Source organism: Momordica charantia, assembly GCF_013281855.1.
Source record: "Momordica charantia cultivar OHB3-1 chromosome 5 unlocalized genomic scaffold, Mcharantia_2.0 BLBB01000005.1, whole genome shotgun sequence".
Classification (NCBI taxonomy): domain Eukaryota; kingdom Viridiplantae; phylum Streptophyta; class Magnoliopsida; order Cucurbitales; family Cucurbitaceae; genus Momordica; species Momordica charantia.
Genome location: NW_028275163.1, coordinates 5,161,838 through 5,189,773, shown reverse-complemented (window position 1 = coordinate 5,189,773; position 27,936 = coordinate 5,161,838). Strand labels below are relative to the sequence as shown.

General features: G+C 37.3%; 1 protein-coding gene across 1 annotated transcript; it reads left to right on the top strand.

Annotated features, from left to right (window-relative positions):
• Positions 1-244: 244 nt before the first annotated feature.
• LOC111009483 (WD40/YVTN repeat and Bromo-WDR9-I-like domain-containing protein) lies at positions 245-27,600 on the top strand. Its single transcript, XM_022282575.2, has 25 exons — positions 245-579; positions 765-874; positions 2,946-3,306; positions 3,995-4,149; positions 4,385-4,624; positions 9,228-9,337; positions 9,424-9,501; positions 9,595-9,695; positions 16,707-16,804; positions 16,906-17,021; positions 17,185-17,288; positions 17,367-17,444; positions 18,055-18,133; positions 18,294-18,462; positions 18,812-18,882; positions 19,814-19,894; positions 19,989-20,059; positions 21,037-21,133; positions 21,238-21,297; positions 23,649-23,703; positions 23,795-24,195; positions 24,291-26,126; positions 26,240-26,821; positions 26,905-26,963; positions 27,115-27,600. The coding sequence occupies exons 3-25, from the start codon at positions 2,951-2,953 to the stop codon at positions 27,308-27,310; spliced, it is 5,193 nt and encodes a 1,730-aa protein (XP_022138267.1). The 5' UTR covers positions 245-579; positions 765-874; positions 2,946-2,950; the 3' UTR covers positions 27,311-27,600.
• The last annotated feature ends 336 nt before the right edge of the window (positions 27,601-27,936 follow it).

Below are 27,936 nucleotides of genomic sequence, written 5' to 3'. Positions count from 1 at the left end.
ATTTAAAATTTCGCGGGTATTTTTGCAACTAAAAGATTTCGATATATATATTTTTATATTTTATATTTGTAATTTATCATGCGGATCACCCTTGGACTCCGTAAAACGGCGTCGTTCCTAGACACCCTAGGCTAAAACGACGCCGAATCGCGCGTGGGTTATTATTTTATTTTTAATTAATTTTGTCGAGGAGGAGGTTTTAAAATCCAAAACGCTTCGTTCGTTCGATTTCTCTCTATTCGCTTCGCTTCCGCTTTCCTTTTTATTCGTCTCGCTGTTTTTGTATTGCTCTTCTTCCTGTAGACTGAAAGGAAAAAGAAAAAGAAAAAAGAGAAGGAGAAAAAAAAAATCCCAATGAAAATTTCGGAGCTCCCTCCAAGAATCTAAACCTATAATCTCCGTTCTCGCTCCACACTCTTCATAGTTTTCATTCTATTTAATTGTTTCGATATCTTAAACTGCAAAATTTGTTGAGTTTCTTGATCCATAATCCAGCACAGTCTTCCAATCTTTGAAGCTGAAGATGCAGTTGGCCACCGGGAAAGTTTCATTTGGTGTGTGCAGCTAACTCCATTGAAGGTACTTATTGAATGGGAGTCTTCTTGTGTTCGTAAATGATGTGGATATTGGGTAGGGCTTGTCCATTGCGTGGGTGTGTTCTTGAATTTGGTATGATGGAATGAAATTGTGTATATTACTTCTCAAGTTTAATTGTCTTGTGAGAGTTTCAATGGAACTGAATTGGGGTTTTTCGAATGGAACAGGGATGCATAATGGATTTTGAGAGGTCAGGATTTCATAGGTGCAAAAAGGAATTTCTGAATTTCTGGGACTCCCCATCTGGATGAATTCTGTCACACCTTCAGTTCAGTAGGTCTGGGCTTTTTTTCGATTCATTACTCTGGTCTGCGGTTCCTTGTGGCTTAGGGTTAGAATATAATTTATTTCACTTTGGCTTGGGTGTTTCCTTGTATACTTTGTGAAATTTATAAATATTCAGCGACATTATGCAATAGTTGCATAACTGCATAACTGCATTAATGCCAGTTATCTCTCATATCTTTCTCATCCCCCCATCCCTACCCCACAGACAAAATAGAAGAATAAAAAGGCTACACCAATTCACCAAATTCACTCTGGACTTCTATCTTATCTTTTAATTTCGGCATTGATTGGTTGAGATAAAGAATTATATTAACTCATCTCCAGAATACCCTTCCTGATTTAGATGCAAACGTTTTTGTTTTCCACCACTGTTTAAAATAAGAAGGTGATACTTGAGTCTTTCACTATCTCTTTATTATTTTCACACGTGCGAAACGCTAATCTTCTTCTTGTTTCTGTTTTTTGTGAAGTGGGTGGTCTTTTATTAAATTTTTTAGAAGATTTAACGATAATGTTTTATTACACAATTCCCTATATCATTGTAAAGCTATTATATTTCTGAAGTGATCTGGATCAATCAGGTCTGCACTTAAAATAGTTCCCTTGTGCATTCATTTGCTTTGAGAACTTCAAATGAAAGTTTTTACTTAAAATTCTTAATAAAGGTTTACATGTAAGCCGACTACACTTAAAAAGTAAAACTTAATTGTGGTCTTTGAGTCTCTTTTCCTTTTCACTCGTCCTTGTTTCCTTTTCATTTCTTTCCCGCATTTAGTTTTATTGTGGCAAAAAGTGTTATTATCTTAGATATGGTTTTCAACTATATATACACCCGTAGACTAATTTTAGGTAGAATGTGTTTTGGTTTCCCACTGTAGACTAATTTATTTATGTATGTACAGTGTACAAAGAGAGAGTTAGAGGGAGATTCTCAATGGTCATATTTGTGCTGTATATATTTCTAGAAGTTATTACTTAATTTCACTTTTCAGGAATCAATATTTTGTTGTAACTACTGTTAAATCACTAAATAGGCTGTCTTAATTCATAGATGTTGTTGCTTCATTTTCATTTATATGGAAGTAAACATTTCCAGAACGTCCTACAATTTACACTGCTGTCCGTAAAGTTTTGGTTGCTATGGGATCAAAGTAAACGGTTTAAGCTCTTAGGCATGCAACTATTGTGTCTACTTTTCTATGATGCTTTAATTGTAGAGTTTTTTTTACTTCATCTCATTTTTATGGGTAAAAATATTTCCTGAGTTCTGCTGGTGACACCGATACACATGAATTTTGATTTTTATGTGTAATGGTTTCAACTCCTTGGATTTTCTATGTGATCCCATAGGACATTGTTCATTGATAGTCTTCATCTCGGGTCGGATGAAGAGGTGTGTCCACGGGAAAGTGGTTCTTTGCCTTCAAACTTCAGTGTCCATGTCTTCGGTGAAGAGGGGGGAGGGTGGTTTTGACTAGATTGACCTAGCCACGATGAAATGGCTTAAAAAGAACAATTTCTGCCCCCTTTAAACAGAGGAGTAAAAGGAGAGCTAGCAGTAATGTGAAGGTTAAAGGTGAATTGGTGAAAGGGAGTTGAGAAATTTGAAGAGTTCCATTGGAGAAGGGTAGATTTGAGTATGGTGAGGGTTCTTTTTAGTGGTTGTCAGATTCTTTATGTTAGTTATTTCATGGAATGTTGGGTTCAGGTCAAGAGGTAAGTGGTTAAAGATGCTATTTGTAAATGAAATTTGGATGTGGTTGTTATTTCCAGAGATATAGCTTGGTCTGCTTTAGACGTTGTTGGGGCTTCAGGAGGAATTTTAATGTGGAGAGATAACTTAGTGGTTGTTTTACAGATGGTGGAGGGAGCCTCAACCGACAATCAAGCTAATCAAAAGATATCCCATCCCTTTTTTCTTGTAATATTTCTCTTGCTTATGTAATTTTGTTTCTGTAATAACTGTGTTTGAGTAACATTTACTTTTCACAATGTTCGTTTGGCCACGTTTTTCTGATTTTGAGATGATGGTTGATGAAAATTTGATTTTCTACTTGTAGGTTCTATGATTAATATGGCTCTTCGGAAGTTTGTTTGTGGTGATACACCTTCTATTAACTTGAAACATTCAAGTTTCCCTGTTAAAGTGCATGAGCAAACTCAATTTGAAGAACCAGAGATTAACCATGCGTCGGAGCCTGATGTAGAAATTGACCTTAGAGAAGTTTATTTTCTTATTATGCACTTTCTTTCATCTGGGCCATGTCGTAGAACTTGTGGGTTGCTCTGGGATGAACTTTTTGAACATCAGCTTTTACCTCGACGGTACCATGCTTGGTATTCAAGAAATGGAATTCACAGTGGGCATGACAATGACGATGGCTTGTCATTTCCATTAAGTTACCAACACTTAGTTGAGAGGTATGCATATCTTTTAAGCTTTTGGTTGGAGCACGACAGTAAGAGTTTTTGGTAGTAAATCTTCTATCTTTGTATTGCCCTTTGGGCCCCACTGTCTATATGGCCTTACCAATTTGTTTAGTGAATATTCTTTCCCAAAGTTTTGTCTCATTATTCTCAATGAAAGTTCGTTTTCTCCTAAAAAAAAAGTTATTTCCAAAATTTGAATCTTGCATGGCTCTTATAGGTAATTTCAATGTCCTTTCTAAAAGTTGAGTTCCTCATTTAAAAAACGCAAGTCTCTTCCTGCGGAAGATGTGAAATTTAGTGCATTATGTGTCTTTGTTTTTAACCTTTGTCTCTCATTTTTCAAAGATTACTTTTTATTATTTTATTATTTTTTATTAGAGATAATTGAGGGGTCTTTTGTAATTGATGTCTTGGGTTGTTTTTGCTTCCTATTCTTGAATATTTTCTTTTGTGGCGTTATGGTGGGATTTTTGCCTTATAACAGACTACTAACGAAATTCCTGTTACTTATTGAAAGAGAAAGGGGAATAAGACACCGGGCTTTGGGTTATTATTTGCTTCTTCCATAGTTCAATGTTGAATCTGATTCAATGCATGCAGAAGTAAATCTATCTTGTTATGTTATTTTTTCAAAGCCTTCCATGGTATAATTATTACTTTCTTGTTGTTACCCTTTTAGGTATCCACATGTCGATAAGGACCACTTGATAAAACTTTTGAAGCAGTTGATACTTAACAAGGCCCCTCCATCTAGAGGTATCAATGGTGGAATTGCCCCAAATGCAGCTGATGTGCCTACATTATTGGGAACGGGCACATTTTCACTTCTGAGCTGTAAGTGATACTTTCTTGCGCCTTTTTCTTGTCAAATCGTTTTTATGTTATGCTGTTTACTGGAATTTATGAAGTCCATTTACGTTATTATAACAATAAGTCCTTCTTATACTGTTTCTGGTCACTATCCAATCATTTAGTTGGAACTTATAAACTTACCATTTTATCAAATTTTGTTTTGTGGAGGTACTTTTGCTCATTTATTCTATATGGAAAATTTCTTGATTATTCCCAGATGATAAATATAAAAGAGTTGACAAACCAAGTGGTCCCCCAACACACATGCGTTGGCCTCATATGAAAGCTGATTCAGTGCGTGGATTAAGTTTGAGAGAAATTGGAGGTGGTTTCTCCCGACATCAACGTGCCCCTTCTGTGCGTGCAGCATGTTATGCAATTGCAAAGCCATCAACCATGGTGCAGAAAATGCAAAACATAAAGAGGCTACGGGGGCATCGGAATGCTGTCTATTGTGGTAACTTTTTATCATAAGGAATTTGAGCTACAATTTAATTTGTTTGCAAATTGATTTTTCTCCTCCTGTATATGAATATATGAGATAGCTTAATCACATCTTGATTAATCTCACGAGAATTCACCTTATTTGACCACATGCCATCAGGAACCTATAAAATATTTAATATCTGGCATTGGTGACTAAACTTGAACAAGATTTCAGAGGTGTTTGTCATGTAGGGGTTTTATTTTAAAAAAATTCACTTGTAAACTAGCCGTTTGAGCTAGTTGTTTCTTTTATAGCCATTGGAAGTCTTAATAGCCGTTAGTGGCTTTATAGTTAGTTAGTTAATTAATTGTTTGAAAGCTATTGAAGATTAATAAAAAATTTCCAGCAACTTGAATATATCAGTTTGGCTTACAACTTTTCAGCTCGTCTCTTTAATTATTAACCAAACGCTTGAGGCTTGTCGGAAGTTTGGTCTAAAGAGATATTTCAACCAGAGAATCATGAAAATCAGGGGTGAAAACCCTGTTTGGTCTTCCATTAGGCGTTTCAATGATTTAATAGAGAACCTTTCTCTCTTTGAGATCAAGTAATCGAATGGATGGTTTAAGGATTTGGGTCTGCTGGAATTTGGGTCTTAGAAGACACTTAAAGGATGAAGAAATTGCTGATTGGGTGTTTCTCAACCAGCAGCTCTCTGCTGTTCATTTGTCCACAAGAGCGGACCTCATGGTACGGAAATTAGAAACTAATGGTATTGTTTCCACCAATTCCCTGATGAAGGACTTAACACACCAAAACCCCGACCCCGCACCCCATCTTGCTGACGTCATATGGAAAGATTTCTGCCCCAAAAAGGTGAAATTCTTTCTTTGGGAGCTCAGTCACCGTGTCATAAACACTAATGATAAACTTCAAAGAAGGCTGCCACATATGACTTTATCCCCCCTATGGTGCACAATCTGCCAATCTAATTTGGAGACCCAACAGCATCTTTTTGTCACATGTCCATATGCATCAGTTTTCTGGGACTTGGGACTTCATCCTCAACTTACCAACAGATCCTCCCCTCCTCATTGCATCAACACTTGCCGGCCACCCTTTTAAAAAGGAAAGGAAGCTACTCTGGATGAATTGCATTCGAGCTTTATTGTGGCTCATTTGGAGAGAGAGAAATCAAAGAACTTTCGATGCCAAATTTCTCCCTTATGAGAGGCTTTTTGATGCTATAGTTTATCTAGTTATTACACGGTGCAAAGGCTCTCCTCTTTTCCATCACTATAGTTACTCTTCCCTTATAGCCAATTGGAAGTGCTTCATGTAATCCTCTGTGGGATATTTGTAATTTCATGCTATCAATGAAATTGGTTCTTTCACAAAGAAAAAAATGATACTGTTTAAGAACCACCTCAAACCACCTCAAATATCTTGGAGATTGGTACCTTCATTTGGGCCTATGTTTCTTTCAAGTTACTACCATGTGGTGTAATAGAACTCATAAGCCTCTCGGGACCTAGCCAAATGGAAAATGGAAAGTCTCTTTGACCAATATAACTAAAGACCTAGATAATAGAGAAGACGATAGCATGCTAATTTGAAAAGGTTGAAAGAAAAGCTCTATGGAAACAGTTGGTATGCAGTAATAGAGAAGGAACGAGTTTCAAAAACCTCTTGCCCTCTCCTTTCTGGTGGTTTGGGGATTAGAGATCTTTTCCAAATGAAACCTTGTCTTCCATGCAAAATGTAGTTGCAGTTTTGCCCTTGAGAAGATCTCCTTTTGGAGAAAAGTTACTGTGGCTAATTTTGGTTCTTCCCCTAGTGATTGGTGGCCCGATGTTCATGGTGTTAAAATTTCTGAAGGCCATTGGAGGGATATCTGGACTACAAAAGCTCTCATCATTTCTAAGATTCCTTTAAAGTTGGGACTGGCCTCAATACCAACTTTTGCGAGGATAATTGGCTGGGAAGTACCCTCATGCTTCTCTCCTCGCTAGTGGTTTAAAAAGCATGTCTAGGTCCACAAAAAAGCCCAAATTGAGGTGAGTCACCCTCTCTAAGGTGCACGACTCACTGCAAAGTCACACGTGCCTTACTGCCTCAATTTTGATTTTAAAAATGTTCTTATTTATTTTCTAATTTTTTGTGAAGAAATTATAAATATCCTTTAAAATCGTCTCTTCTCTAAATAACTTCTTAAAAAATTCTCTAATTTCTCAATCCTTTTCATTAATTATTTTATATATAAGAAGATATCTACATATTTCTGTTGTGTGCCTCGTGGAAAGAGCCCTTCCTTTTTCTTTTTTCATCTCCTTGCGCTTAAGCCTTGGAGTGCTGTTGCGCTTTAGTGTTCCTCATGCTATGAGAAGTATTGCTTTTCTCCGATCTTTATGCTACATATATTGGCTCTTTCAAGACCATAGCCCAAATATGGACTATGAACTTGTTTTTTTGGAACCTTAATTTTTTAAGAAATCTAAAAGATGAAAAGTTCAGGATTGGTTCTCATGGCTACATTGAAGGTGTGTGTCTCTTGGATGCTAATGGAGAAAGCCCCATGGAAGTATATCCTGTTAGAGAAAGAGCTACTGGCAAGGTTTGTCACGACTCCACTCTTAGTTTCTGACATGACCGATGGGCTGTAGTAAGCACAACCGACAACACTATTAACAAGGCTCCCAAGGTTGTTCGCCCTATCCTACTGGAAATCATCCTCTAAAAAGGATACTTGGACCTGCTCCCTAAGTTGAGATCTTTGCTTTAGAAGGCTGTTCAAGGAAGAAGAAATAGAAGCATGGTCCCCACTAACCAACATGCTCTCCACAGTAAAACCATCAGAAAGAACAGATTGTTGGCTATGACCTTTGGACCCAACAAACACGATCTGGGTTCGCTTTTCTTTTTATTAACTTATTAGCAACCAAGACCACCCTGACATCTTCTCTACGACCATATATGGCATGGTAAGGGCCCAGTGGTGGTCAAATTTTCCTTTAAGACCTTAGTCATGAAGCATCAATACACATACTGTGATCCAAAAAGAGCTCCCATACTTTTCTCTATCCCTTAGTCAGTGCATTATGTGTTCAAGCCATCTTTTCCACATTTGTCCATTTGCTAATGGATTCTGATCTTTGCTTTTAGCTACTTTTAGTTGGACTGTGGCTCTCCCAAAGTGCATAAAGGCTCTCCTCAACTTGGTTTTGGCTGGTCACCCGTTTAAGAAGGAAAACGGCATCTTTGGCCATATTGCCGAAGCATTATATTGGTGATTATTGCTTGAAAGAAATAACCGAACCTTCAACAACAAATCCCTCTCTTTTGATAGTTTCACAGATTTTGTTTTTTGTTTCTTGAAATATCTTGGTGTAAATGTTACCTTCCTTTTACTAACTACAATCTAAATGATCTTTTGGCTAATTGGTCCTCTCTCTCTATTTTTTGTTTTTATATTTCATACCATCAATGATATTTTTTTTCCTATCAAAGTAAAAATAGAAATATGTTTCTTATAATAGTATAATAAAAAAAATAAACAAAGCACGAGGTCACATTTTAAATAGCCTTCTCAAGATGTTTAGTATCTATTAATAGTTGAAACCATCATGGGTGCCTCATTGGTCCAAAGGGACTAGGGTTAATTGAGAGGGATGTGTTCAAACCCCATGATGGCCATCTATATTAGGAATTAATTCCCATGTGTTTCATGATACCAAATGTTGGGTCAGGTGGCTGCCCCGTGAGATTAGTTGAGGTGCATGTAAGCTGGCTTGGACACTCACAAATATAAAAAAAAAGTATCTATGAATAGTTGACCTTTTTTGTCACATCCACTACTCCCATACTAGGTTCAACTGTTTGAGGGAGTTTGACCAGGTCAACTGTTAGCCAAGGAAATTTCATTGTACATTATTCAACGGTGGCTTTCTAGTAGACCTATTAGTTATTTTATTAGCAAACCTGGCTTGAACCAAACTATAGTCTCATTTTCTATGTTTGTTACCAAAAAGAGTTCTAATAAAGTTGGAAAGGGTTCTATTAGCCACTTACATTTGTCCATTAGATTAAGGATTACTTGTAGTAATAAGTTTTAAAGGTGCATGAAATTTTTTGATGCCTGAATCAAACATCCCTATATGAGACAATGTACCTCGAGTGGGATTCCATGAAGTTCAAAAAAAAAAATATATTTGCAATATTCACGGCATTTGGTGTTTTGAAACAATACAACAAAATGTACCAATGACAAAGCAGGGTCAAAACTTGCTTGCCTTGGCAACTTCAAAAGGAAATTCATTGACAAGTCCTCCCTGGTATAAGAAATATATGGAATGCACACAAGGGTAACTCCCGTGGGAAATATGGAATGCCCACAAGGGTAACTCCCATGGAATGCACACCTTCGAACAAAATTCTCCACATTAGCCAATAAAATTTGTGAGCCACGAAATTTAGAGTTTTATACTGCCACCACAATTCCGACCCCATCCTTTCCAAGGATGTATGATATTGGCGAGACTAAAATATTGCCTCTAATCCCAACCCACGGTTTCAAATAGTTTCTTTTAAAACTAATGGTAGGTCTTGCTTTCACTCTTCATTTCACTTTTGACAGCAATCTTTGATCGCATGGGAAGATATGTTATAACTGGTTCAGATGATCGCCTTGTGAAGATTTGGTCAATGGAAACTGCATATTGCTTGGCAAGCTGCCGAGGACATGAGGTGAGATTAATTATTTGGACAAAAATACTCGACATATTTTGGAAGGGGAGTGTGCTAATATGTTGTTCTATTTTGTGCTTCAAAAGGGTGATATTACCGACCTGGCTGTAAGTTCTAACAATGCTGTGGTGGCATCTGCTTCAAATGATTTTGTAATCCGTGTTGTAAGTTCACTTTGCTGACAGGTTCATTTCTGTTTACTTTTATATTGTGGAAAAATCAAAACTTTACTTGCTTTTCTTTGTGGTATATTACAGTGGCGTTTGCCTGATGGGCTGCCAATTTCGGTCTTAAGAGGACATACTGGTGCTGTTACTGCAATTGCTTTTAGTCCCAGAGCTGCATATCAGCTTCTTTCGTAAGGCTGATTCCTTTTCACCTTTTTTCTCTCTTTCTTTCCTTTTTTCCAAACCAGAAGTAAACTTTACTTTGATGATTGTGAAACGTTACAAATATGTTCAAGTTACAAGGGAGGAGTAAAAATGGATCCCTTCTATCTAAAGATTCATAAGAGTTGCAAAAAAGCCCCCTATTGACAAATGCCATTTAAGGAACAGTTAGCAAAAACGAAAGATAGTGACCAGACCACTGCCAAGATGCTTTAGCTACATCTCTATCACACCACTCAAGTAACGTGTTAAAAAAGATCCTTGAGTTTCTTTCCGACTAAATTTCACATTTTCCTAAATCATCTTGGGTCCGGACTTGAGCTTGACACCACATAGTAGCTGAGAATTTTGTTCCTGGATTCTTTATTGAACACCATTGCATGTTAAAAAATTGCAACTAGAGCTGCCAACAAGCATATGACTGGATGAAGGAAATATGATCTTAATCTTCATTTGCCTTCATACAAAGGACGCTAATTGAAGGTTGCGAGGCCTACAATGGAATTTTCTTCCAAAGGCTATCTGCTATATCTTAAAAAATCTGTATGAGAATATTTTCCTTCTTGGGCTCTAGGACTTCCAAACAATTATGAGCCAAGCATTAGACATTGAACAAGAAATGTTAAGAGTCTATACCATGGAGTTAACTGAAAAGATCCAGATGGAGCTATTGTTGGTGCTATATATTTGTAGTGGAAACTCCTTGTGAGCAATATATATATATATATATATATATATATATATATTTCTTTTAACAAGAAACAAACTTTTCATTGATAAATGAAAAAGAACAAAAATTGTTCAAAGATACAAACTCTCGAAATGGTGAATGATAAAAAGAAAGAGCTAAGAACATAAATGGAAACAAAATAGGAAATTAAATGGGAGGAAAAGCTCCGCAATTAGAATAAATGATAGAAGGAGAAAAATCTTCAAATACAATCACCTGTCGATCTATGCTTGTTTTCGAAGATCCTTTGATTTCTTTTGAACCATAATTTTGACAATAAAGCTTTTATAACATTGACGCAAAGAGAGCAATATATTGGAAGCATGAAGTATGTAGTGTCCCCAATTATATGATCTTCGTTCGTAACATCTTATTCTTACGGGTAACATAAACTTCAAAGTCCTTGCTTCATGGACAGATTGAAGAAGGCAACATCACTAGATTGAAGAAGCCTTTGTATTGATTTAATGCATTATCTTTTAAAGGCGAACTTTCTCAGACAAGCATGGGGAGTTTGGTATTTGTGATAATTAAAGAGTTGTAATACTCAAGGTTGGAATCTTGAATGAATTTCTATATCTAGTTATGGAAAGAGAAGTAGTATTGTGGTATCTAATAATTAGAGAGGATGGTTCTAGTGCGTTTAAGAATCTGAATTGCATCCTTGGTTTCTTTGAAGCTATTTCAGGCCTGAAGATTAACAAAGCCAAAAGTTCTTTATTGCGCGTCAACTGTGAAGATGGTAAGCGCAATGAGTGGGCGTCCCTTGTTGGTTGTGATGTTGGCAAATTCCCGTCTTCTTATCTAGGTCTTCCTTTAGGTCATAATTCTAAGCCTGCTACCTTCTGGACGCCAGTGCTGGAAAAGTTTCAGAAACGCCTCTCGTCTTGGAAGAAGGCCTTCTTCTCGAAATGTGGGAGACTCACTTTAATTCAATCGGTTCTGAGAGGAATACCGAACTACTTTTTGTCCATTTTCAGGATCCCAGTATCAGTGAGTGTAGGTTTAGAGAAGATAATGAGGGACTTTCTTTGGGAAGGCGTGGAGGAGGGGGGTGGGGCTCATCTCGTGAATTGGAAAGAGGTGTCTAAACCCCTAGAGGTAGGAGGCTTGGGTATTGGGAATTTGAGACTAGGAATGAGGCTTTCCTTGCTAAATGGCTTGGGCGTTTCTTCCACGAACCTAATGCCTTGTGGCGAAAGATTATCGTAAGCAAGTATGGGTTTCATCTGTTTGACTGGGTTTAGCAGGTGTGTCTAAGGTAACCCTTGGAAGGCTATTGCTTCGTGTCTTCCTTATTTTTTTTTTATTTTTATTTTTTGATAAGAAACAATACTTTCATTGAGAAGAATGAAAAGAGAAACAAAAGAAACCAAAGGGGCCTACAAAAAAACCAACCTCGAGAGGAGTCCCTTACAGAAACGGACTCCAATCCAAAAGAATGAGACCTAACGGATAATTTCAAAAGGCCTTAGAAACAGAGCCCCATAAAGAAGTATTAAATCTAATGAGATTCCAAACATAATCAACGGATTTCTCCACCTCCCTAAACAGCCTATTATTTCTCTCTAACCAAATTCCCCAAATAGCAGCCAGAAAACACGTCTACCACAAAAAACGACCCCTGTCACGAAAAAGGGGGGTGTAACAGCACCTCCTCCATCATCCCCCTACAATCTCTGGAACGGACCCAAGACAAGCCAAAGCAATCAAAGAAACGGAGCCAAACATCCTGAGCGAACTGACAAATCCATAACAAGTGCTCCAAATCTTCAGAGGCATTCCTACAGCGAACGCACCATTGCGGGCTCAGACAAAAGGAAGACATCCTTTGGATACGATCTAAAGTATTGACTTTCCCAAGTAGAACTTGCCACCCGAAGAATTTAATCTTCTTCGGAATCTTAATCTTTCAAAAAAAGTTGAACCAACAGGTTGAAGGGGAAGAAGGAGAAGGGGTAATCAAAATATCGAAATAAGATTTACAAGAAAAACATATCGAGGGGTTGGGGGACCACACCCTCACATCCTCCCTCCCAGCAAATAAAGACACCTCAGACAACAATACCAACAACTCGAACACCTCGAAAGACTCCCGATCCGTCAAAGGACGAGAGAGGCCTAAAGAAATGGAATTAACCTCCCCCCCAGGATTCAAAATCTCGGCCACCAAAAGAAGCCTATTTTCAGATAGAAAATAAAATCGAGGGAAAGAAAGGCACAAAGGTTTATCACCAACCCACGAATCCTCCCAGAAATAAGTATTTTGACCATCCCCCACAACAACATGAAGAGAACGAGAAAAAGCAGGGAAACACGAAGCGATAGCCTTCAAGGGATTGTTATTGCTCACCTTGAGACCACCTGCAAGGACCCAATCAAACGGGTGATGCCCGTATTTACTCACAATGATCCTTCGCCATAGGGCCCTAGGGCCCTAGGTTCATAGAAGAAGCGACATAGCCACCTCATTCCTAAGCCTCAAGATTCCAATGCCCAAACCCCCCGCATCTAGAGGCTTTGTAACCACCTTCCAATTGACTAGATGAGTACCACACCCTCCTCTACTCCCTCCCAAAGAAAATCCCTCATGATCTTTTCTAGTCCCTCACTAACAGCCGCTGGGATCTTAAAGTAAGACGGAATTCCCCTCAAAACAGATTGAATTAATGTAAGTCTCCCTCCTTTAGAAAAATACGCTTTCTTCCAAGAAGAAGGGCGCTTCTGCACCTTTTCACACACCGACGTCCAGAAAGTCACACTCCTAGGGTTAAGACCTAAAGGAAGACCAAGATAGGAGGAAAGAAACTCACCAACTTTGCACCCAACCAGGGAAGCCCACTCTCTAAGCTTACCCACGTCACAATTCACCCCCAAAAGAGAGCTTTTGCCTCGATTGATCTTAAAGCCAGAAAGAGCTTCAAAAAAACCAAGGAGGCAGTTAAGATTATTGAAAGCACTGTCCTTATCAGAACAAAAAAAGAACAGAAAAAGAACAAAAAAAGAACAGAAAAAGACAGTATCATTTGCAAACTGAAGGTGAGAGAGGGTCACTTTCTCCCTACCCACTTCAAAGGCTCCTAGACTCCCTTTCTCGACCCCGACGGAGACTACCCACTTCGTGTCTTCCTGTTCTCTCTCAGTCTTTATGGGTTTCAATGGGGGAGGGTCTGAACACTTACTTTTGGGAGGATATTTAGATAGAATATTTAGATAGGGTTTTTAGGGGGTGGAGAATTTTGTGGAGTTCGTTTGGGAACTCATTAGATTTAACACTTCTTTATGGGGTTCGGTCTCTAAGGTTTCATTCTTTTGGATTGGAGCCCGTTTCTTTAGGGTTTCCCTTTTTTCGGGGCTGTTTTTGTTCGCCCTCCATTTTTTGTATCGTTCTTTCATTTCTCTCAATGAAAGTATTGTTTCTTATAAAAAAAAATAATAATCAGAGAGGATGGTCTGGGACTTTGTTGAAACAAGTTGAGAATGGATCATTCACTAGTGGCTCTACATCAAGTTCTAGGAATATAAAGGCAAAGAAGATTCAAAGTCAGAAAACTAAGGAGTGTATTGGTCCATTCAAGCCAAGATTGGATTTTCAACAAGCTTATAGGGTCAAAAAGTATAGGTTGTTGAGATGACCTGGAAATCAATGATGGTTATCTCTGGGCTTTTTGCCCATGATGATTGGAAAGAGATTACCATTGCTTTGCAAAAGAAATATGAGGTTGAATGTTCAATAATTCTGTTTATGGCTGATAAAGCTCTATGGAGAATGGAGGATGGGAGGATGTTAAAGGATCTTGGCGTGAATGGGAAATGACAGAAAATTGGTGTTGTCCATATAAAAATTGAGAAATGCTCTCATGCAAAGTATAGCAAACCTGAGGTTGTAGTAAGTAGGGTATGGAGGTTGGATTGATTTTAAGGGCTTACTACTCAAATTCTGGAATCAAAGTTGTTTTGAAGCCCTTGGTACAGTCTTTTGATTTTTGGGATCAAACCACTTAATCATGGAAAGTAGAAACAAGGAGGATTCTGAACGACGATGAAATAGAAGAATGCGTAGACCTTTTGTCCATTTTAAGTCCAACCGCTCTCATTAATGAAGAAGACCATAGATGTTGGATTTTGGAGCCTTCGGGTGTTTTTTCGGTTGCTTTATTATGCAGGCCATGTATTCCTACTTCTTTACTTAAGGATTTATTTACTGCTATTTGGAAATCAAAGAGTACAATGAAGGTTAGCATACTCATCTGGATTCTCTAACAAGGAAAAGTAAATACAGCTGAAGTTCTTCAAAGGAAGCTACCTTCTTCCTTCAATTTGTTTCTTATGTGCTGCCAATGGAGAATGCCAGGCCCATCTCTTTTTTCATTGCCCCTACAGTTTGCACGGCTGGTTTTATTATGTGAACAACTGGAAAACCATCATTTAGTGGTTTTGGGAGGGGGTTCTCTCTACCCCTGGCCTTTCCTTATGGCTGTTTCGGTTCTTCTGTTTATAATATATTTATCTTAGGTTTCCTGTCAAAAGGTGAGTTCAACTTAGGATGTGTTTTCACTTCAGAAGTTGTGGATAATTTGCTCGAACTATTATGTGGCCCTGTTTTATCTTCCAAAGCTTGCCTCCTTTGGACTGACGCTACCAAAGCTATATTATCTGAATTATGGTCCGAAAGAAAGCTTTGGATCTTCGAGGGCAAGAGCAAATCTTCGTTCGAATGCTTCAGTTAGTCAAGTTTAAAGCTTCTTAATGGAGTTTTCTTTCTGTTCTTTTTGAGAATCATTCTCCTAATCTCATTTGTTCCGATTGTGGCGCTTCTATCGTTCCTATATAATCATCATTTACTTTATGTTATTTTTTTATTTCACTTCATTCTCTTGAGAGTTTGTATCTTCGAACAATTTCTGTTCTTTTTCATACACTAATGCAAAGTTCATTTCTTGTTAAAAAGGAAAAAGAGAAGTTTAACCATCTTCCCTCCTCGAGGATTAGCATTCTTTATAAAAGTTGAACCTGAAAGGCCATATGTTTGCTTTAATGATATGATTTTAATTGTGCCTTGGGTTTTCAATGGTCATATCATAGCCCAAGTATTTTCTCTCTTTGACTGGAGCTTTTAATTGGTTGCATTGGGAGTTTAATTTTATTTCTTTGTAGGCAGATTCCTATTGGGTGCAGTTGTGGCGTGTGTTCACTGATTTTCATCTCGGTTCCCTAGGATTGCAGTCTTTCTATCTCCCTTGGAAGTTAAAAGTTTCTATTTTGATTATTTATTCATTTGAAGGATCTTTGAGTCTTGAGTTTTCATTTTTTTAAGATCAAATGAATTCACATTTTCCTTCTTCTGAGTGTTTCAATGGAGTCTCTGCCAACTCTTCACATGGTTCCAATAATGAGTCATCTGGCCACTTTATTCTTGACCTCAATGACTGGATTGCTCATTTAGATCTGAAATTGGAAATGCTTCACAAAGAAATGGCTTTTTGCTTAGAATTTCATCGTAGGAAGAAAACTTGAGGTGCAAGCCAAATTCGAGCCTGAGATTGTAAAAGTATGCTAAATTTTTTAAGAAGTACAAAGCCTTGGTTTTTGATGTTGTGCTTGAAGTCGAGATTCTTGAGGTGTTTTTTTTTAAAGATCGGTTTGGCTGTCGTCGACTTTGACAATCTTCTATTTGGGTTCGGGCTAAAGCTTTTCTTCGTATTAATGTTTATTATATTTCTTGTTTAATTGAGTTGTATTTCCCTCCATGGGGTTCTTGCTTCCTTTCTTTTCTTTATTTTGTTTTTTCTCTCTCTTGTTCCTTTTTATTTATCAATGAGGAGTTATTATCTTGTATAGAAAAAGCCTTCATTTTCTCATCCCCTCTCCTAAGATGACATTATATTTGGTGTATTTATTAAATGGATGAAACTGTGCCCCCAATGTGCCCGCAAGGAGCTTCATGGTGGGAAGGGTTTGGGGTCTCTTGTGGTGTAAAGCATCCCCTATTTTCATTCACATAATATGAACTCTCTATTAACCAATTGGAGAAGCTTTCTGTAACTCCTTTGGTTTTTTGTGGACTTTTCCCCCTTCATGTAATTTCACCCATCAATGAAATTGTTTCTCATATAAAAAAAAAACTTGTTAGATGCAGTTTTATATTTTATTTGGACTTAATGATCAATTTCTGCATGTAACCACTAAGGAGTAAAAAATATGTACTTTTTGTATGAAATAACTCTGTAGGATTTTTTGTTTTGTGTAGATCGTCAGATGATGGGACATGTAGGATATGGGATGCTCGGAGCTCTTCCCAGAATGCTCCTCGAATTTATGTTCCGAGGCCTTTGGACTCTGTGACTGGTTGGATTCCAACTCTACAAGTTCTTTTGCTTTTATATTTCTGTCGATATCATTGATATCTTGTTTTTCTTAAACTTATTGCAATAACTTTTGGGCTGCAGCAAGAAACGGAGTCTCTTCCGTCAGTACTCTTCCGCAGAGCCATCAAATATTTTGCTGTGCATTTAATGCTTGTGGAACTATTTTTGTTACTGGTAGTTCAGATACTCTAGCAAGGGTAAATTAATTTGTTTTCTTCAAATAAAATCCTAATCTTGGTTTAACCCTTGAGTTATTTTCATGCCTTACTTTTAGGCTTTGAAGCAAGGATAAGTTCTAATAGTCTAGACAAATCAGTTATACTTTGTTAACTAATCTTCACATGATCTTTTACCTAGCAGGTTTGGAGTGCCTATAAAGGAAACAATGATAACCCAGAACAACCGAATCATGAGATTGATGTATTAGCTGGTCATGAAAATGATGTCAATTATGTGCAATTCAGGTCAGAACCTCTTATTGTATAGGTTCTTTTATATTATTATAAGTTTCATGCTAATCTACTCTTGCTATATTTCTGCAGTGGATGTGCAGTAGCATCAAGATTTACAACCACTGACATTGCGAAGGAAGACAACGTTCACAAGTTTAAAAACTCATGGTGCGTTTTGCTATTTCTGGTGGGAAAAGATTGTAGAGCTAGAGGATATAATTGATTATAATAAGATATCGTTAACAACGGCTGATAATTTCGTTTTCTTTTTGCCAATTCTGCTTTTGGACTCCTGGAGTTCTAAATTTTGTAGTCCTTTGTACTAAGGTTTTTGGACTTACATGATCCCTCTCCATGCCTTGTCAAAAGTACTTCTCTGACCTACGGATGTAGGCCGTAAAGTCTCTCATTATATAATATTCCTTGATTTTGCGTGTGTGTTTTTCAATTATCTTCACATTTGGTGTGTTATTGGGTGAAAACCACTAAGTTCTGTACCAAATTGGTGGAAAGTCTAATGAGAGACCATTGGCATCCATGTGAATGACACACATATATCTTTAATTTTGGAAAAATTTGACCAAGAAAAATACCAGATGGATTGTGGATTGGTATTAAAAAAATCGCTTATGTGGTACTAAAAAAAATTGCTTATGTGTGGGTGGAAAATGGAAAATATTATATGGGTTTAGTAGTAGAATAAGAAAAATACCAGATCGGTTGTGCATTTTTCCTTTGTTATGGAGCATCTTTATCCTAAGTTCCTCTCTGGTTCCAGGTTCACTTATGACAATATAGTTACTTGTTCTCGTGATGGCAGTGCAATTATTTGGGTTCCAAGATCACGGAGGTCACATGTAAGTTTTTACACGATTCCTTGCTTATGTTGCTCTCTACTCCTCGTGATGTGATGGAAAGGAGTTTTTGTAGGTTCCTTCAATGGGTGCATTAGATATAGTTTTATTATTTTATATCTTTAATATCTCTCTGATTTCTAATGATATATTTTTGTTTCAGGGGAAGGTTGGTCGCTGGACTCGTGCATACCATTTGAAAGTCCCACCTCCACCAATGCCTCCACAACCTGCACGAGGTGGCCCTCGTCAGAGGATTCTTCCTACCCCTCGTGGTGTAAATATGATAATTTGGAGCCTAGATAACCGCTTTGTGTTGGCAGCTATAATGGGTCAGCTTTTCTCTACCTCACTATCAAATATATTAGAGAATGTAGAATACCTTTGTGAGTCTCTTTTGTTAGGTACCTGAAACTTGAAATTTGATTGTATCTATAACATGTTCCCGATTACATTTTTGACATGAGTAAAGAAAACATTTCTCTAGAAATTAATTCCAATATCAAAATTTATACAAAACAAAAAATCAACTATTGAATCTTTTAGTTTTTCTTTTATAGTACGTTATAGCGCGCGCGCACACACACATATATATATATATATTTATATATATAATTTCTGTATATATTTAAGTTATATATGATTTTATCAACCTAGCAGTGTTTTGCCTTTGTTATACAGATTGTAGAATTTGTGTTTGGAACGCTTCAGATGGCAGCTTAGTACACTCTTTGACAGGTCATACTGAATCAGTAAGTGGTTTATTTATTTGAGAATTTTTTGATTAGCCTGTTCACGTGATCTTTTTATCAGAAAGTTTAGGAGTGACTTCTATGAAGTCCTATGTAGTAGTTGCGTTGCATTCATGTCTCTTAAGATTATTTTTGCATTATATGGTATTAGTCATAGTTTCATAAAGATAGTTTCTTATTTCGTCCTTGCATTTATGTTTTCTTTGTTCCAAGCAGCACCTATATTGTCCAGGGTTTTATGGTAAGTCGTTAAATGGTAGATATAGTCCGGATGAAATTGTGTTTTAGTTGAAGGAGCTAAATCAATTAAGGTCTCATTATTATTTTTTAGTTACTCTAGAGTTGAAAAAATGTCGATTCGGGTGATTTCCCAATCTGATTAGGATTAACTCAGGACATGTTAGATATGATAGGAAGGATGGAATTAAAGATGGGGGTGTTCTTTTTGGTTTCAAAGGATGAGATTACTTGCAGAAAGATTTATGACAAGAACAATCTAGTACATTTATGACCAAAGTTTCATACTCGTGTTTCAGGTTCTCACACGGATTAACATGTAATTTTATTTCAGGTGCTAACCTGGATTCACTAACCAGAAGAGATTGAGATTAATAACGAGGAATTATCATACCCAAAACTAAATATTGCAATACCTCATGCTAATTGTTGATCATCTATTACTTGAAAGTTGAAACTAGCTAGCCCATGAGTCAAAATGTCAACCATTCTAAGAAAATTGGATCACTAATGTATCCGCCACATGAAATGAAGAAAATAAGAGTAAAACTGTACTAGAACAATATTAGCAGTTTCTGTCTCTTGAAAAAACAGTTGTCATTTATTGCTTGAGAATTCTTAATTGGCTAGTTGGCCCAAATATATCCACTTTGGAGTTGTAAGTTCTGATAAGATCAATTTATATCCTTGACAGACATATGTACTCGATGTTCATCCTTTTAATCCAAGGATTGCTATGAGTGCTGGATATGATGGGAAAACAATAGTTTGGGATGTGAGTTTTTGGGTCCTATTCAGTTTTTCGTTTGAAGTTTTTTTCAATTTCTTACTTATTCATGAGGGCTTTTGTTTTATGTTTTTTATTTTAGATTTGGGAAGGCACACCAATTCGGATATATGAAATTTCTCATTTCAAACTGGTGGATGGGAAGTTTTCATCGTAAGTTCATATTAAAAGTTGTCAAATTGAATTTCATATTCTTGATTTCTCTCTAATTTAATGTTCTCACCTTTGTAAAGCATATTGTCTTGTGACATTTTTTTTAAATAAGACATATTGTCTTGTGACATGATATGGTTCTTGAGGTAGTTTTTTGTGCTTCTGCTTGAGAGGTTCGAAAGGCATTACTGGAATAAAGCAGCATAATGGCATGATGTGTCTTGTTATTTTTTGTCAATGTAGAGTGATGCTTAATGTTTTCCGATAGTTGTATTCAGTATGTGGGATAGTTGACAAAACAAATTTGTGGAAGCGCGATTAGTGTGGTTAAAGGAATCAAATCTTTATTGAGAGTGAAGTTATCCTAAAAGGTTTACAAGGCTCCTATTTATAGAGGAAAGCCATGGGTAAAAAGAAATAACCTAACAGTAAAGAGCTAACTACCAAAACAACTTAAACTAAACTAACTTAAGTAGAGTTAGTTTACATCAGCGATGTAATGCAAAATTAGCCTAGTTCTTTTGCCTCTTATTTTTTGGCGTTCCATTCTTAAGCCTCAACGGCTATAGCACTTCCATGTGCCTCACACTTTAAAAAAATTGGGGAGAACTTTTGATTACCCAATGTGCCATAAAGTATGGTGTTTATACTGAAGATTGGGAATCTCCAGCATGCTTTTGTGGATATAACGAATCCAGAAGTTATAATTGAGTGATACAGGATGCTGAAGTTGGATAATATCTAAAAAGCACGTCAAACTTAGTGGAGTATTGGACGTAGACAAGTCAATATTTGCCCGACTATAATTGCCAATGTAATAGGTTCATATTGTTGAACATATGTATTGAGGTGACTGCATGAATAGATCGGTTTTGTTTATATTGAGATTTTTTTAATACAAGAGGTTACTTTTTCACTATGTGTATCCCTCACGTATGCTTATACCATAATGTCTTAGTTTTGTCTCTGTGATATAGAGACGGGACATCAATTATACTTTCAGATGATGTTGGCCAGCTATATATATTAAGCACAGGGCAAGGAGAATCCCAACAGGATGCCAAATATGATCAGGTACTTGAGTTCATTGCTAATTTTTTGAGCACTGATTTGGTTTCCTTCATGATCATATGTTTTGCTACTGTTTTAAATGCTTGCTTGTCTTGCCTTTACTGCAGTTCTTTCTTGGTGACTATCGCCCACTTATTCAGGATCCTTCCGGCAATGTAGTTGACCAGGTAGGAAAACTCTGTATATTATGTTGTTTTAATGGCATGTGATGAAGGGATTTCTACTGGTCTGCGATGATTACTTGTGCATGCTTTATACATGTGCTTCCTCTGTCTTCATGCCATCTCTGAAATAATATCTTGGCTGCTTTCAGTTTCCTGCGCTGACATAGTATTGATGTATGTGGTTTGTATTTGAAATATTTTTCATTCATTAATAACACATCAGAAACGTGAGCCCTACAGTGTGTATATATGTATGTATATGTTGCAGATTGGAGGGCGTGGTTTTGGTTTTAGTTCTACTTTCTTGTATCTTCTACAGCTTTGTTCTCTATTGGGCGTTTTTTCTTTCATTTTTCGCTCCTTTTGGGAGTGTTTCCTTGAACATTTTTCTTCCTTTTCATATTATCAATGAAAGTCTGTTTCTTGTTAAAAAAAAAAAAATGTATGTATGTGTACATACATACACACACACATATATATTCATTTTTTTGATAAGAAACTGAACTTTCATTGAGAAACATGAAAGGATATACAAGGAGCATACACAAAACAAGCCCACCAAAAACACCAAAAGAGGATCCACCTACAAGAAGGGGCCCCAAGCCAAAAGGATAATAACTAACTTGTAATTACAAAACGCCTTAGAAACAGACATCCATAAAGAAGTGTTGAATCTAACATCTCAAACAAACTCCCAAGACCTCTCTTCCTCCCGGAAGATTCTAATATTCCTCTCAATTCAAATATCCCACAAATTACATGGCCCCTATATCTCGAAAAGAGGGACAAAAGCAACCCCTACTCCACCATAGCCCTGAAATGTATATTGCTAGCCTACCTCACCTTCGAGAAAATATAGGTCAATGCCCAATAGAAGCGTACTGTCTGGGGTTGGGTTGGGTTAGGTTAGTCCAATCTCCAAAAACTTACTCGTGTTGAAATCTATAGGTTTGGTCCAATGGATCAAAGTTCAGATCCAGCTTGGATCAATTCATAGGTTGAAGCCTTTTGGAGTAGCCACAATATATTTATTTAGTTATCCAGACCAATTCATAGGTTGAAGCCTTTTGGAGGGGTCAATTGAATAGCCACAATATATTTATTTACTTATTTTGGATAACCGGGAGTCGAAACTTTTCACCGCTATACCCAGGGCACCCGCACCCTCCCTCGCACCCACTTTAGGGCCTAGACCGGGAGACGCCAAGGGTTTTCTGTATTAAGCTCATCCGAAAGTTGATCGAAGTTGAGATCTCTAATCGGTATGACTAAGAGGAGACTCCTAGCCCTTGCCAACAGGCCTCCTTGGGGCCAATAGCCATAAGCTTAAAATGTATTTTTTAAGATCAGACTTTTTTATTCAAATCCTGAGACCCGTGGCATGATTCTAACCCCCACCTTAATGCTACTTCTTAAGACTGTTAGACAGTCTTATTTTTTGGGAAAAGAAATAGAAGTTTTCATGGAATGAAAAATTAATTGAGAGAACCAACAACATATGAGGGACAAGGAAATCTAAAAGATAAACTGAATTACAGAACTCTGAACCAAACTCACGAGAGCAAGCCTAAAAATCTTAATTCAGCTATTAACTCTAGACAAATAGCAAAACAAAACAAGATCTTGATGGTAGCAACTTCACTTCTCCAGAAAGGAAGGAACTTGCTGATTGCATTTTGTTTGCAGCAGAAGGAAGGAACTTGATGTATGAAGAAACCTTCGTATTGAACTTTACAAACAACACCACCAGAAGGCAGAGTGAAGATCCTTTGAAGACCACAAGCTTTAAAACCCAGAACCACCAACCAATCTAAAATGCGAAGCTGCCCGTATATGACTCGATTAAACCTTCGTAGTTCAATTCTTTAAAACCCGAAAAATCTTCAGGAAGTAACTTTCTGATTGCATTTTTCCTTTTTCCTTTTTTTCTCAAAATTTTTCTGCTTTTATCCTAACTTATTTTTTCCCTGCTTTTCTTTCCCTTGCCATTTTCTCTCTCTTTCTTTTCGTTCTTTTTTCTATTTTGGTTCTTTCAATTCTCTCATTTTCTTTTCACTCCTCTCTCTTTTCCTTTAAGCTGCTTATACTTGATGCACGAGAAATGTTCCTTTTGAAACCCCCTTCTTCTAAACTTTCTATAAGACCAAAGAAAACTACCCAAAAAAGATCCCTTAAAAAATTACCCCTATCAAACAGCAACCTTCTAAAAGATTATGCTAAATTAGAGAGACTTCCTGCATTGTAGCATGATTTTTATGGAATCAGTTTCGTTTCTTTTCTTTTATTTTATCCTTCATGTTTATTTTATTTCTAATGATGTTTTATTATACTGATTGTGCCAATATCTGATTCAGGAAACCCAACTCAGTACTTACAGACGGAATTTGCAAGATCTCCTTTCTGACTCAGGTTTCCCTCTACCCCAACTGATGTTGGAATACGTTTTCACTTTGGTTTTAATTCAATCTGTGTTTGCTTCTTGTGCGGTGAAAAATGGTAGGCATGATACCTTATCCAGAACCTTATCAGACTGCTTACCAGCAAAGACGTTTAGGTGCTATGGGTCTTGAGTGGCGTCCCTCTTCTCTAAAACTTTCTGTTGGGCCTGACTTCAATCTCGACCCAGACTACCAATTGCTGCCTTTGGCTGACTTAGACATGTTGATTGAACCACTGCCTGAGATTGTAGATGCAATGGATTGGGGACCGGAAAATGAAGTACAAAGTGACGATACTGATTCAGAATACAATGTCACTGAAGATTATTCTACTGGTGGGGAGCAAAGAAGTCCTAACTCTAATTGCTCAACTGATCCGGAATGCAGCTCTGATGACACAGGGATTGATGATGCTCCTGCTGATGGTCTACGTAGATCAAAAAGGAAAAAGCTGAAAGCAGACGTGAGTATTGTATCACTTTTCCTTTTAACATTTTCCCTCTGAAATGGAACTCTTTCTTTTATCTGCTTGATATATTCCTTTCACCAACATTTCAGATTGAGGTCATGACTTCTTCAGGCAGGCGTGTTAAAAGACGGAATATGGATGAGTTTGAAGGTGATATTGTTAGGAGTTCCAGAAGTCGGAAGACAAAATCTGGCCATAAGCCTTCCAAAAAGAAATCAACACTGAAGTTGTTAAGACCTCAAAGAGCTGCTGCACGGAATGCGCGTAATTGGATATCATCATTTAAGGGGAAATCTACGGATGGAGAGGATGAATATGAATCAGGAGGTGATTGCTCAGAAAGTGAATCTACATTACAAGAGTCAGACATTGAGAGTGATGATTATGAAAGGTCGTTGCAAATCAGAAATAAGCATTCAAAAGGGAAAGAAGTATTCCTAGATCAAACTGAGGATATTGTAAAATCTCTTGATGTTGCTGAATCTCGTGTCGATGCTGGAAACAGAAAGAAGTTGATCCTTAAATTCTCCCTTAAGAATCCAAATAAAGTGGATCCTCCTTCAACCACAACACTTACTTGTTCCAACATGGCTGATGTGGCTAGCTCATCATCAAGATCACCAAAGGAAGTCATTGAAGCCAGTCAGAATCTTATGAGATCAGAGAGGCAATTAGGAAATACTGAAGGACGTTCTGAACTGATGGAGGTCTACACAAATGGGAACATAAGATGGGGAGGGTCCAGGGTTCGTTCATCCAAGCGTATAAGGTTGGTTGAAACTATGCCTTCTGATGCATATGAAGGGCCTAGTTCGTTTCCCAGCGATGATCATAATGAAAATGAGAATACTGTCCATGAATATTTAGAATCAGAAAATCAATTTGGTGTACCGTCCCCACTTTCAAATATACAGAATTGTGCAGGTCAAATGGACACAGTATCCCTTCTGGATTTGAAAGACGGTTGGGACGATAATTCTTCTGGGCATTTTCGGGAGATGGTCAATGGTGGAGAGCCTAACTGTTTTAGCAATAGCAAGTCATGTGATCATGATGAGTCAAATCATTTAGATTGTATGTTTCCTTCTAATGAAACCACCACATCAATACAAAACGGGACTTCCGCTCCTGAGCAAACTGAAAATATTGCACCAATGTGTACAAAGATAAGGTTCAAGAGTATTTCTTTGGATCCTGAACGTTCTTTGAAGCACAAAATTGAATCTTTAGATGAAAGATCGAAGAATGATGAATACAATACACTATCTGGAAGCCCACAAAATCTAATTGGGCTGCAGGATAATGTCATGAATGGAACTTATTCTGATCATGGAAATGATTGCCCTCAAGATGTGGACATTTTGATCGATAAAAAACCATTGTCAACCTTATGCAACTCATCAGAGCTGCCAGTAGAGACAAACAAAATGTACACTGCGGTCTATACAAGATCTAAGTCAAACAAAGGAAAGAGCAATGTAGAAAGCAATGGTTGTGGCTCAGGGGAAAATGCTTCATTTTTGGGCAACATAAGTCTACATGCTGAAGCAGACAGTCACAAAAGTATTCTTCGTAAGACACGATCTTTAAGGTTGAAGGATTCCTCATATGATATAAATAATGTGGGCGATGATCTAAAATCGGAAGAAGAGCAAGAACCTGAACAGAAGTCAAGACGTTCCGGTAATTCTTCTGCAAACAGATCCCATATGCCATGTGAAGAGTGGGGATCAAGCTCAAGGATGACAGTTGGATCGAGATCCACTAGAAACAGAAGGGGTAGTTATACCCAAGATATAAATCCAATAGACAGAAGAAAGTCAGTTCAATATACCAGAAAAGGGTCGTGGTTAATGATGCCTGCACATGAGGGTGGCTCCAGATATATTCCCCAACTTGGGGATGAAGTTGCGTATCTGAGGCAGGTAAGTACATCATGGATGGCTTACTTCTGCCTGATTTTTTACATTCATTCTTAATTTTGTGACAATTATGGTTTCCATTAATTATTAATGAAATGTGAATACTTTCCTGACAGGGCCATCAAGAATACATAGATCACTGTTGTGCGAATTACTGTCACACAAAAGAAATGGGACCTTGGACCTCAATCCGAGGAACCATTCGAGCTGTTGAGTTTTGTAAGGTTGTGGAGCTTGATTATTCCACTTCTGCAGGTTCTGGAGATAGTTGCTGTAAAATGCTGCTTAAGTTCATAGATCCTGCTTCCCATGTATACCTCCAATCTTTCAAGTTAACTCTGCCTGAGTTGACTAGTTTCCCTGACTTCTTAGTTGAAAGAACTCGGTTTGAAGCAGCAATGCAGAGGAATTGGACATTCAGGGATAAGTGCAAAGTGTGGTGGAAAAACGACGTTGGAGTAGATGGTAGTTGGTGGGATGGTCGGATTGTGTCCGTGCAGGCAAAGTCTTCAGAGTTTCCAGAAAGTCCTTGGGAGAGGTACACGATTAAGTATAGGAGCGATCCTGCAGAACCACATTTACACAGTCCTTGGGAACTTTATGATACTGTTACTCAGTGGGAACAGCCTCGAATAGATGATGAGAACAAAGCTAAGTTATTAACTGCCTTTGACAAATTAATGTCGACCTCTATGCAGGTAGTTTGGTCATTCAAGATTGCTATGTTTTCTGTTTTTATGCATATAATAGGTGTATTCTGATGTTGCCCTTAAAATCTCAGGGTCGTTATGGGATTCAAGATTTGATGCTTCTCTCAAGGAAGACACAGTATAAGAACAGGTAGTTTAATAGATTCCTCCTGCTATCAATTCGCTGACCCATCATGTTGAGCTCTCTAAATCAAGCTTTAATTCTGTCTTTTATCACGTTACAGTTCCACCGACAGATCTGTGTATATGGTATATGTTTATAATTTTGGTCTCTTGTATAGGTTTCCTGTACCCTTGTGCCTTGAAATTATCCAGGAAAGGTTACAGAACGATTACTATCGAAGCTTGGAAGCTTGGAAGCACGACTTCATGGTAATGCTATCGAATTTCGAATCATTCGTGGCAAAGAACGAAGATATGTCGAAGAAAATCAGACGCTTGTGGGACTGGTTTAATCGCAATGTGACGCCTTTATAGCTTCTTGTAAAATACCTCTTAGCATTTTAAGAATTTTGGTAGAATTATTGGCCAATGTTAGGTTGAAGATGCCCATTGGGTATTTCTCCATCTCCAGCATGTAGATAATTCTTTTTTTTTTTCTCTTTTCCCAATTTGATCAAAAGAATACGTTTCATTTATATCCTTTAGATATGGAAGATTTGAGGGTCTACTAGGAAATTAGCGAGGGAAGGAAGGAAAGGGATTCATTTGTGTATACGACATCCACGGCAATAACAAATCAATCAAAATATTCAGCATTCCCGATATCTGCTTTGGTCGATGAGATATGTAAAATATTTTCTTCAAATACTAAAAATAATTAAAGGTAAAATTGACATCGATTCAAAGATGTCGATGTATCAGTTTTATATAAAAATATTAATAGAAATATCAATGAAATATTGGTGCCTATGGATATTTTTGAAAGAACTATAAAAATAAAAAATTCATAAATATTTGAATTAATAAATAAGTATTTTATTTTTAAATAAATTATAAATTACTAATATTAATATTATATTTATATTCGTAATGTTGTGTGCATGTCAACCAACCCTCACGTCACATTCATTGACAAATAGAAATATTGACATGATGAAAAT